Here is an 11,179-nt window from a genome sequence, read left to right on the forward strand (position 1 = left end):
CTATTTGCTGCCTCTCATTGTTGGACATGAGCGATCGCTTTTCGCAGCCTCACAAATTGCTGAGATCTCGTTAGATATCCTCTGGTAGTCTGTTACACTGAGCGCACTGGCAGTTCGAGCGTAGACATTGTGGTGAAGTAGAGACTGAGGTAGGAACGAGTGTGTAGGAAGTCAAGCGGTTGGTTATGATTCTTGAGTGACGTGGAAACTTAAGTGAACGAAGCGTTGCCAAACTTTGTGAACGCCTCTATTTGATTTGTCACGTGAGCATACCTGCAAAATGCTTACAGATATCTGGAGGTCCCACCTCATTCAGCTACCGTAGAAGCCTAGAGCAAATCTGATCTCGTGGAAGTCGAGAAGGTTGATCAGGTACCAAGCAGTGATTGCCTAATGTAATCGGATCCTGCCGAGTCTCAGTGATCTTCTGGAGATCTCAAGTTCAATGCCCAACACCTCTTGGTTAGAATTTGGAAGACATGATTGGTTCGGAGATTGCATGGCTCGTGTGGGTCGGGCCAGGGCTTGTGTCTTGGTTTCTCGACGTCATCGTACAGGAGAATCTCCCCGCGACTTGAGGTCCTTGGTTTCGTGACAGCTCCCGTCAAGGATGAGTCTTGAGGAGACCACTCAAGCTGACACGTCCCCGTTACAAGTTTGTTATTTCCCAAAGAAACATTCGGTAAGAATTTGCTATTCCGATGGACAAGTTGCACAGACCTCGATGCTGCAGTCACCCATTGGAAATTCCATCTGCCGGTGAGCTATTCGGGTCCTGGGCCAAGAACCCAAATGTAACGCAGCAGAGCCCGAGCGGCGAGCTTTGGGCTACCATGATCAAAGAAACACGGCTTGTGCCGTTGGTCTTGGTAAAGACGAGAATGAGAACGAAAGCCCTTTGAGGCTCTCCCCTCCGTCGTTAGTTCCCTCCAGGGGAAGACCCTGCAGACTGAGAAACTTTGTTCCCGGTGGGTTTCTTCTCTCTCTTTTGTTAACGTCAAGATGGAGAAGGGTAGGTTAACTTGGTAAAGATGCCATTTTTAGAAGGGCACACTCGGGTCGGCCCATGCTGGATGATCATTTGCCTTGGTAGTAAAACACCAAGACTTGACATTCGTAAACATTTACATTCCCCTGCCTTATATGGGAATTCACATATGGTTCTACAGATTCAATCAGTTATCGAGAATTATCTGACTGCTAACATTTTCCCACAGCCTCAATTGATCCCAGTCCCTGCATTTCATGTGCCATAATCCGGCTTTTGGCTATGCCGGCCCACTTGGTTTGTGCTTGGGCGTCGAGACCACTATCGAAGCGAATGGGCGTTAAGTTACAGTGATGGTTCTCTTTTTTTCTTTGTGTAAGCTTGTGTTTGTGTACTTTTACGCACGTAACGTTTCTCTTTGATCTCGTGCATTGGTTCTTCGAGATAATCAAGGACCCTTGATTGTTTGTCTGATATATATCAGGTGTTGTGCTGTCTCACTGTTTAACTCGGTCTCATCACAAGTCGTCATCAGCTGGACAGTAAAGCTCCAGGGCTCTCCCCTCATGCAATTGTACCGCTCAGCCCCCTGTAATTGTCGCTAGAGTCACAAGCCACTGAGAAGACGAGGATCCACTTGGACAGTTCGGCCCTGGAATCTCTTGACAAGCGGGGTCTTGGATCAGTCTGTCAACGTCATCGGCCTCTTCTCACCCTCCATCATCCATCCTCTCCATCTTGTCATCCAATCCCAGTTGAATATTCCTACCACTAATCCTTGGTCCTCTTCCCTCCCTCTCGACTCATCAAGTATCCCGCCCACCCTCCAGTACATCACCTCTTCTTTCTCTTTCTCTCCTCCATCCTTCTCTCATCATCGTTTTTTGCACCTGCACCTTTAACTTGCACTTAATACCCTTTCGCTAAAAGGCGATCAGCTATACCACTAACACCAGAGGACTAGCCTCTATACGTTCCGGTCTGCTTAAGCAGCCACAATCACACAACACCACACACAGTTATAATGGCCGAACGCTGGGACCGCGATCGCTTTGAGCGAATGCGAGGCGAACAAAACAGAGATCGCTTCGATGACGATCGCTCATATACACGCAGCACACGAGGCCGCGACCACTCAGATGAGCGATATGACCGTCGACCTGGTCGCGGTTACTACGAAGAAGAAGACATCCGTGACCGTCGCTACTACGGCGATGATTCTCGCTACCAGCCACAGCGAGAAAGAGAGCGAGATATGCCACCTCCCTGGGCTCGTCGCACAGATGTTCTAGAGAGAGAACGAGAGCGAGACCATCCTCGTCGCGAATCTCCACCTCGTCGACCAGGTTTCCTCCGCCGACAATCATCTCTTGACACTTTTGACCGCCGACCACGCTTTTTCCAGGACCGTGAGGAGTATCCCCCTCCTGCTCGCCGTGAGGATGTCCGTCCTCGAGATCACCGAGATCCTCGAGATGACTATCGTGCTCCTCCTTACACACCTATTCCTCTTCCCAAGACCCGAGGACTGCCTCCACCTCGCAGATACGGCGACGAGTATTATGACGACATCAAGATTGCCGAGCCCGACTATTATGGCGACGATGATTACCGATCCATGCCTGAGCGTGTTCGTGAGCGCGAATACACTCGATCTCGCAACCGCCGTGGACGCAGCCGAGAATCTCGTTCTACTCGAACTCGTTCTGTTCGAAGCAGCTCGTATTCTTCATCTTCTAGCCGCTCCTCTAGCAGCAGCGGAGGTACTACAGTGAAGAGCGAGTATCCCAAGAAGGGCAAGACTCGCATTCCTGCTAAGCTTGTTTCCAAGCGAGCTCTCATTGATCTCGGATACCCATTCTTTGAAGAGGTTTGTAGTCAAATGCCCATGATTCCTGCTCGGCGTCTAACATGATTTAGGGCAACACAATTATTGTGCAGAAGGCTCTGGGCCAAGATAACATTGATGAGCTGCTCAAGGTCAGCGAGGATTACAAGAAGGGTAAGTCCTGCAATTCGCAAAATTGATACGCTACTGACACTCCGTAGTCGAAGCTGAAATTGCCGCCTCTCGAGAACCCAAGGCTCCTACTGCTGCTTTGCCTGCACCTCCGCCCAAGGAGAAGGTCAGGGAACCAACCCCGGAACCACCGCCTGCAAAGACTCCTCCGCCTCCCGCTCCTCCAGTTCAGGCACCCCCAGCCCAGGCACCTCCCGCTGCTGTTCCAGTTGCAACTCCAGCTCCTCCTCCACCCGTTCAGATGATGCCTCCACCTCAACCATATCCAATGCCGACCCCGGCCCCAGCACCGATCCAGATGCAGCCTCCTCCTATGGTTCAGCCTGGAGGTCCCCCTCCTGGTTTCTACCAGCCAGGACCGCCTCCTCAGCAAGTGCCCTTTGACTATGAGGAGACTGTTATCCGTGACGTTTCGCCATCTCGATTCACAACTACCACTACATCCTCCAGCTGGGACTCGTACCATCATCACCATCACCCCACCGAGGAGCTTGTCGTCCGATCTCGCTCTCGATCCCGCAGTGGTCGCGACATCCGAAAGGAGATCAAGGCTTTGGAACGTGAGCTGGCTCACCGACCTCGAGGACGTTCTACCAGCGGCGAGATCGTCAGCGCCGAGCGCTTGCCAGATGGACAACTCGTTATCCGGGAGGAAAGATTGGAGAAGGTGGTTGAACACCGCAAACCTCCTCGTATTGAGAAGGACAAGAAAGGTAGGATGGCCATTAGCGTACCTAAGTACCGTTAAAGGTGCGCCTTTTTATGTTATTCGCGTCTCTTGAGAACGTGTGGCTGACTCGGCTGCACAGGACCTCCTCCTAAGCTCATGCGGGCCATGCTTGCTACTCTGACTTAAACGACATGTCGACGACTACCAAGGCGAATGAATTGAACGAAAACGATACGGCCTTGATGGCTTATGAGGGCAACCGAACTTTCACAGGATATATCGCAAGACTGGGATACATATGAAATGAGGTGTATATTCTGGATATTTTAGTGTTTCAAGGATCTAGACAAGTTTGGGACTGGAGTATTCATTGGAAAACCTACAACATTAACGAATTATGACATTTGTTTTAATCCTATACTTGGTTTAGGTAATATTAGATGTGCTTTGCGCCGTGAAATGCTGTGTCTGTGAAGTGATTCAGAGACTCCCCTTCGTCTTGGTCACAAGACCCAAAGTCTCGTGCGCATCAGAGGCAGTGAACGGGTTTAGTACGGCAACTGGATAAGGTGATCTAGATTAGCACAAGGGCTATTACATGATCTGCAGAGCCAGCAAGGGATCGATTGAGCCGCAGTTTAAAGTCGAGTACAAGACCAACCACAGAAAGGTCACTGAAGTTTGAAGGGCATCGCATTAATTTTAACTGAATAAACTAGGATTCACTAGCGAAAGATAGTTTCTTAGTGTCCCCAACACCAACCAGGTCATTTCCACCGAGCATCAGGGTATCGTGTATATCCATCGCCAAGCAAACCTCCCAATAATCCAAGGTCAAAAAATTTACTGAGTCTTCTTGTTCGCAACAGCCCGTCCTTGCGCGGTATACCTCACATAAGCGAAAGTACCGAGGACACCAATAGCAAGAATAGCAGCGTTGCCTTTGTCATCGTCAGCACGCAAAAAATGATGTAAATACGAAGGAGGGAACTCACTGGCTACAAACTTGCCCACGCCACCGGTGACCTCAACAAGACCGGAGACGACATCGCCGATGAGGTTGAAAAGACCCTGAACGAAGCCGAGAACAGCGGAGAGAATGGAGTGGATGACGGAGTAGAAGGTGTTGAAGACTGAGGCGAGAAGCTCGTAGATGGAGCTGAAGAGATCGCTGATAGCACTTGTGATGGCCATTTTGTCTGTTGATCGTGTTGCTCTTGTTCAAGTGTAGGTAGGTAAGTGTTTCGTTGAGAAAAAGCTATTTGAAAAAGAGAGCTCTTGGCTGCCTTTTATGACCTTGTCTACTTCACTTTCTTGTTCCTGGATTTAAGAGCAAGTCGTGACGTCGTCATGCTCTCGATTTCGCGATGTGCATGTGACGTCACCCAACCACGCGACGAGATGAGGAGGTTGTTTTGTGAAACATTGCGTCTTGATGAGGTAAGAAGTGTTTTACATCAGGTCAGCCTTGTGAGAACAAGGTAATGTGAGCTAATGGCCGTTGAAGAGATGTCACTTTTAGTTAATGGTTGATGCTATGCTTGATGCTTGGCTCTTTTTAAGTGGTTGCTTCTTCGGGAATGGGGAGACGTCTGAGAGTGCTTATTTTTGAGATCGTCGATCTGGGCTTGGGGGTTGTAGGTTGAGATGGGGATGGTTAGGTTGGCGGATGGGTTGAGAATGTTCCAGATTGATAGGCTTTCTGGTGTTTTCTACCAGCAGTAGGCTTTATCTTCGTTTGATACAGGATCTCACGGTGCACCATTCATCTGCTGTATTGTACCTACTCCGTGATCAATTAAACTTAAACCTCCGATGGTCGATGCCGCATTTGTGGGACCCTTCCGAGCCCGTGTGGATCCAGCACCGGAGACACAAATGGGATGAGAGACGGCCTCGGTGCCGATATTGCATTCACTATTACCCCTCTCGGGAGGAACAGAAGGGCTCCTCATGAAGTTCATCAAACAGATATTGATTGATAACGGATATGTAACTACAATGAGGCCCTTGCTGACTAGTCACATCACCTCATCTAGCTCCTCACAGACCAGTGTTTGAGGTTCCTCCCAAGCTCCAGACCAAGTCTCATCTTGTCTTATACCAAGCTTCCCGGCGATTACCACAATTAACATCTAACTGCCGATTTACCGGGTCCAGGTGGGTACTCATCCCATTCCACCTGGTTGAGCATGGGTTAACAGATCCATAAGGTTTTATCGATGTAACCAAAATGATCCTGCAGGATCTGTAGAAGCCACTTTCATTTCAGATATATACCACCAAGTGACTCAAATGCTGCAAGCGAGTTGATACATCAAGGGTTTGACGTGACAGTTGTCGACATGGCTTGGCTTTGCTCTCGGTCCCGAGCCCGAGCCCGAGGCTTTGACAATTGCCTTCTTTTAATAGTTGACATTTCCACATAGCTGCAAGGCACAAAATGAAACCCGCACCGGTGCGGCTCTTCCCTCACAACACCTGGAGACGTCTATCTGATAAGGAAGGATGTCGGAGTCACGGTATCACGAAGGCCTCGAGGTCTACTCGGACAGCGCAGCTCATGCGCCAGAAGTCAACCCACACGGCGTTTACAGTCAGGGTTCGAAGGATCCAATATCGGGTTATGTTCAGGTCGTCGAGGCACGAAAAGGTCCCTTTGGTCTGAGCATATTGAGTCTATGCGCGCTTGTTGCTATCATCACTGCAGTGGTTGTCGGAGCTGGAGTTGGTGGAGGTCTTGGATCAGCTCTGGCCGACTGCAAGAAGTACGAGACCCAGACTTACTAACATATGCACAAATGCTAACAGCCATAGTTCACAAGTGTCTGAGGCCCCAGCTGCGTCCGCGATACAAACCTCCGCCTGTCCAACCCTCACAGCAAGCGCAAGCGAAACCACCGAAACCGCCGAGTCGAAATTCTATGAACCCAAACCAGCAGACCAAGTAACAAACCTCACTCTCCCCGACGCATGCTCCCAACCAAACGGCAAAGATGACTACACCACAACCAACGGCTACGGCTTCACATATACCTGCGGATTTGACTACCCAGGGAACGATATAGTGCCTATACTGGCCTACACAGCATTCGACTGTATGCATGCATGTGCAATGTACACCGAGATCAACAGCGGGAAGGAAAATGCGACGCTCTGTGATAGTATCGCGTTTAATAGGGAGATGGCGAAGAACTATGAAGTCAAGGGAGGGAATTGTTGGTTAAAGACGGGGACGAGGGATCTTTTTCCGGCGTCGGATTTGATGCCGACGTTTTTGTATGCGAAGAGGAATTCGTGAGATTGATGTTGATGGGGGACTGTGATGATGGATGACTAATTGATCATACTACTTGGATGTTTCTTTTTTTTTCGCTTGGGTGTTGTCTTTGTGATTGAGGCTGCGGGGATGGACTCATGAGAGCGTCAGCGTGGCTGAGTTAAAGAGTAATGGCCGGACAGTCTTGGCAGTAAGACCATCGCAGCGATGAGGTTGGGCTCAAATGGGACTGGGAAAACAGCAACGACATGAGGCTCTAGTTTCTTTTGAATCACAACTATGAGAATTTATGGCTAGAAGATATTTGAGGTAAATATCATTTGCCATCAACATCCGAATCGTGAGCTTGGTGTTTCAACAAGTTCATCTTCAAACCTCAAACCGATACGAATACCCACTACTCAATCACAGTGCTGACACACGAATAAAGTGCTTAGAAACATACCACAGCTGCTCAGCCCCAGAAGTATCGCTCGTTTACATTCTTCGAACCACGTGCCAAGACAAGCTCTTGTAAGGCATTTCGTGCGGCCATTACCCATTTGAGACGGCACTGAGATGCCGATTCACGATCAATCCGCTATTGCGGCTGGGCCAGTGACCGAGTCGTACGTAACACTTCTGCGCCAGCATCACATCGCATCGTATCCTCTGGGCGGTTACGAATATTGTGGACCACCCGAGACCACCTATAAATGGGATTTTTAGAGTTTAGTTCTTTCAACGTCGGCGGTTAACAATCACTCTTTTGACAGCTCAACAATATGGAACTCACTCTATGATTTAATTTAAAAAATTAAAGGTCATTTGCAAAATTACGCCTGACCACAACGTGAGTTACAGCTCAAAAAGCCTTGGTAAATTACAAAACATGCAAAGCTCATGTATGCCAAGCCAATAGCGAAGCTGCTAAAACGCCCGGAGAGGCAGTGCCGGGACCCCTGCAGCGCGGATGGTCGCCCATTGGCTTGGTGCTTAGATGCAGGTTGCTGACCCAATTGCTTCAGCCCTGAAAACTCTCTCGACTGTGATGAGAAAGCTAAAGAGGTGATACAGCTTGGGGGAGCTAAATATGAAGGAGTGGCGCTCAAGTTTGTTGTTTCGTTTCTGGACTTTATATCTTGGCTTGTTTTCTTTTTATTTGTGGTGTGGTTTGACACTTCTCAACACTGTTGGTCTCCGACTTTTGGCGGCGATTTACGAATCTTTGTGTAACTTACACACATCCTCAGTCCTGCATTCTTCGAGATACTCTTAACAATTACAACTCTCAACATACGACAATGTACGAACTTGAGAAATATTGGATCGCCCACGGGGCCATGGTCTTCCTTGGAGCATGGATTCCCTCTGTCGTTCTATTCTTCTGCAGTTTCTGTCTCGTCCGCCGTAAGAGGGATCCTGCGAGAACTGCTTTCACGTATCTCAAGTTGGCTCTTTTGGTGTTCTCAGGGTATGCTCCTATCCTCTGCTACTTGTTTGATGAAGTGGAATAACTGACCCATCTTAGCTATGCCTTCTTCGAATTCGCCTCATACGTCGTCTCAGTCGTTCACTCGCAATTATACTACGGCGGGAGAATCGACAGTGACTTTGACTCGCATTACTCGAAAACCCTGCTCGTCACCGTGCAAGTCCTCGCTACCCTTGCGCTCATTTACGATATGGTCACCGATATTCTCATCATGATCATCCTCCTCCGTCTCGGCACCGGTATCGTCATGGTTCAGACAGGCCGCCCCGACCCCAAGGGCAAGATCCTTCGCCTTGTCTCATACATCGCAGCGGCTATCCTATTTATTCTCGCTTTGACCGCCTTCGGTCTTCGAATTAGATATGTGTATGAAGTTTTCTTCAACGATGTTCGCGTTGGTGCGGATAGCTACACCAAATCTCGACAGATTGCTTTCTCTTTCAGTGTTTTGGTCTTTGTCATTTCTCTTGCCATTGTTGCGCGGGCAATTATGATCAAGGTTCAATCAAAGGGCGAGAATGTTCTTACTTGGTGCTCAAACATGTTCATCGCCGCATCCGTTGTTTGGCTCATGCGCACAACGTTCAATATGGCGTCGACAGCTGCTTGGACCAATCTGAGCAGTGCGTACCGCGATCGTGAGTACAAGTACGCTTACTACATCCTCGAAGTCGTCTTTGGAATTTGGCCTCAATTCGTTGTCCTCTGCTTGGTTTTCGCTATTGGTCGTGCTAGGAACAATGGTATTTGGTCGAAGCAGGAGCAGGAGCCTGTGAAGGGTGTTGAGGCTGGGGAACGTACGGCTTGGGGTTATGGACAGGTTGCTCCTCAGGCACAGAATGCTGTACCTATGCCTCAGCAGCAGCATTACCCGCAGCCTGAACAGCAGCATCTGGCTCAGGGGTATGGTCCTCAGCAACAAATGCCTCAGCAGCAAAACGGCTACTATGCACCACAACAACCTCAATATGCGGCGTATGATGCTATATCTCCTGTGTCTCAGCCCAGATCACCGCCTCCTCATGAGGAGACAGTGGGCTTGAACCACCAGGCTGATGGTACTCCTCCCCAGGTACCAGCTCAGCCTTACCCGGAGAAGCATTAGGCGTACTGGGACAGATAATGAATCGCTTTATGACGGAGAATGGGCGTGAATGAATTTGGACAACTTCAACAGATATGATACCACCCTTCTATACTTTATGATATCTAGTACATCTCAAATCTACCACATCAACAGAATGTCTAAAATCTCGTGAAATCGTCTAGTCCACGTCTGAGAACTCAGCTGGAGCAACGAATGGGCCATCTTCACCCATGGTACCCGTTACGTATCTTGTTAAGTTAGTACACAAACTCCACGTGAACAATTGATGGCTAGACTCACTTTGTATGGCTTCCTCGCGCAGCTAGTTGTCCCTTGCTATTGGTGAATGTCACCTGCGTGAAAGCAAGTGTCTTGCCAATCTTGTCGAGAGTGGCAGTGCCCTTGAGGACGTCTCCTGGGCGGCCTCCGGGGCTCAGATATGTCACTGCCAAGTCAGCAAAGTCGTGCGTGATTGAGAGAGCTACGTACCGTTCAGATCGGTTGATACGCCTGTTGCGAAGCGGCCTGATGAGGCGACTGCGAGTGAGCCACCAAGATCGACGAGACTGGCAAGTGTACCACCATGGAGCGTTTGAAGGCGGTTCTGGATGAGATTAGTGAGAGCTCATTTGTGATGAGGTGAGAAACGAACGGTGTGTTCTTTTTGGATATCAAGCTCGAAGTCGACTCTGCCTTCTGTCGCGCTAGTGACACGGAACTGCACCACGTCAATACAGATCTCAGATTCATTGTTCCGGTGTCTATACATGTTTTCCCAGAAGACTAAAGGCAATGGAGTCAGTATCGGGATCTTATCACGGAATGCCGAGTCTCCATCGGTGGCTTGGGGTACATACCGAGGCTCAAGACCAGAGTCTGCCATGAAGGAGCGCACGACCTGGAACACAATCACGAGTTAATTTCCAAGCTTTGAGAAAGACGTGAGTCGTATGAGTTGTAATTGGCTGTGCAATGCATGCGCCTCGAGGTGCCTTGGGTGTACGCACCGCCTGTGTGAATTTCGTAGGATTGAGCTTTCTCGACATTGTGACGGGCGAGATGAAGCAATCTGCGTCGGATCTTTCAGTGTCTGAGATATGAGGTCCAATAAATGAAGGGTACTATCACGCCTGTCGTGTAGTATGAGAGATGTTGAGAGAAGCTCGAGATATGGGAACGGAGTTCGAGATGGATTAACCGAGTTCCGGGGTAATGATTGACCCCCGCCAACGGAACGGCCCCACCATCCAAATTGACGTAATCAGGCTTCACGATGACCTCCCCTCACGCTCCGAGCGGGTATCTGCCTTCTAAATGCCATGATTTGAATGGAAGGAAGTAGGAAGGCTTTGAAGTCAAGGCTGCCCCAACATTCACATCTGAGATGGTTGTCTTTCTCCCGCCCGCACAAGCTTCCCCCCATCTCCAAAACGATCGACTTCAATCAGCTAACTCCCCGCCGATGTCGCTCCAAGGTACGAGGTTCAGGAGAGGACGCTGAGATATGGACCCGATTCCATTATCTAGCAGCCATCACCCTCTAAGTAGAGTGCTATGATGGCCAGGTCGCTTCAGTCTGCAGGCTGCCACCAAACCTCGGGTATTCCTGCCATCAATACGCCCTCTTCTCTTTCCTGTATCCGTTGAAGCTCTACAGCCT

At 49.4% G+C, this 11,179-nt stretch overlaps 5 protein-coding genes across 5 annotated transcripts; 3 read left to right on the forward strand and 2 right to left on the reverse strand.

Moving 5' to 3' along the window:
- Window positions 1–1,723: 1,723 nt before the first annotated feature.
- Window positions 1,724–4,264, forward strand: FOBCDRAFT_226843 (uncharacterized protein). Its single transcript, XM_031185788.3, has 4 exons — window positions 1,724–2,858; window positions 2,909–2,990; window positions 3,038–3,721; window positions 3,818–4,264. Exons 1-4 carry the CDS (start codon window positions 2,013–2,015, stop codon window positions 3,862–3,864), a joined length of 1,659 nt encoding a protein of 552 aa, XP_031036923.2. The 5' UTR covers window positions 1,724–2,012; the 3' UTR covers window positions 3,865–4,264.
- Window positions 4,248–4,984, reverse strand: FOBCDRAFT_226845 (uncharacterized protein). The gene is made up of 2 exons (XM_054705144.2): window positions 4,674–4,984; window positions 4,248–4,619 (listed from the first exon to the last, which is right to left on the reverse strand). Exons 1-2 carry the CDS (start codon window positions 4,870–4,872, stop codon window positions 4,522–4,524), a joined length of 297 nt encoding a protein of 98 aa, XP_054561119.1. The 5' UTR covers window positions 4,873–4,984; the 3' UTR covers window positions 4,248–4,521.
- A 1,202-nt stretch (window positions 4,985–6,186) lies between these two features.
- On the forward strand, window positions 6,187–6,979 carry FOBCDRAFT_241243 (uncharacterized protein; the record flags this gene model as incomplete). The annotated part of the gene is made up of 2 exons (XM_059610341.1): window positions 6,187–6,446; window positions 6,490–6,979. 2 exons carry the CDS (start codon window positions 6,187–6,189, stop codon window positions 6,977–6,979), a joined length of 750 nt encoding a protein of 249 aa, XP_059465190.1.
- A 1,262-nt stretch (window positions 6,980–8,241) lies between these two features.
- FOBCDRAFT_275957 (uncharacterized protein) lies at window positions 8,242–9,537 on the forward strand (the record flags this gene model as incomplete). The annotated part of the gene is made up of 2 exons (XM_031185782.2): window positions 8,242–8,411; window positions 8,469–9,537. The coding sequence occupies 2 exons, from the start codon at window positions 8,242–8,244 to the stop codon at window positions 9,535–9,537; spliced, it is 1,239 nt and encodes a 412-aa protein (XP_031036917.2).
- Window positions 9,538–9,616: 79 nt separating this feature from the next.
- On the reverse strand, window positions 9,617–10,825 carry FOBCDRAFT_226854 (HotDog domain-containing protein). Its single transcript, XM_054705145.2, has 5 exons — window positions 10,527–10,825; window positions 10,172–10,417; window positions 10,009–10,123; window positions 9,820–9,964; window positions 9,617–9,767 (listed from the first exon to the last, which is right to left on the reverse strand). Exons 1-5 carry the CDS (start codon window positions 10,563–10,565, stop codon window positions 9,698–9,700), a joined length of 615 nt encoding a protein of 204 aa, XP_054561120.1. The 5' UTR covers window positions 10,566–10,825; the 3' UTR covers window positions 9,617–9,697.
- Window positions 10,826–11,179: the final 354 nt, after the last annotated feature.

This window comes from Fusarium oxysporum, chromosome VI (genome assembly GCF_013085055.1).
Source record: "Fusarium oxysporum Fo47 chromosome VI, complete sequence".
NCBI classification, from domain to species: domain Eukaryota; kingdom Fungi; phylum Ascomycota; class Sordariomycetes; order Hypocreales; family Nectriaceae; genus Fusarium; species Fusarium oxysporum.

Bases quoted from the DNA above. Each gene is read 5' to 3' on its own strand.
- FOBCDRAFT_226843 (XM_031185788.3), top strand. From the start codon at position 2,013: ATGGCCGAACGCTGGGACCGCGATCGCTTTGAGCGAATGCGAGGCGAA. The intron at 2,859-2,908 runs GTTTGTAGTCAA...AACATGATTTAG, and splicing joins GATACCCATTCTTTGAAGAG to GGCAACACAATTATTGTGCA. The intron at 3,722-3,817 runs GTAGGATGGCCA...TCGGCTGCACAG, and splicing joins TATTGAGAAGGACAAGAAAG to GACCTCCTCCTAAGCTCATG.
- FOBCDRAFT_226845 (XM_054705144.2), bottom strand. From the start codon at position 4,872: ATGGCCATCACAAGTGCTATCAGCGATCTCTTCAGCTCCATCTACGAG. The intron at 4,620-4,673 runs GTGAGTTCCCTC...ACGATGACAAAG, and splicing joins CGTGGGCAAGTTTGTAGCCA to GCAACGCTGCTATTCTTGCT.
- FOBCDRAFT_226854 (XM_054705145.2), bottom strand. From the start codon at position 10,565: ATGTCGAGAAAGCTCAATCCTACGAAATTCACACAGGCG. The intron at 10,418-10,526 runs GTGCGTACACCC...ATTGTGTTCCAG, and splicing joins CTACGAAATTCACACAGGCG to GTCGTGCGCTCCTTCATGGC. The intron at 9,965-10,008 runs GTACGTAGCTCT...CTGACTTGGCAG, and splicing joins CGTATCAACCGATCTGAACG to TGACATATCTGAGCCCCGGA.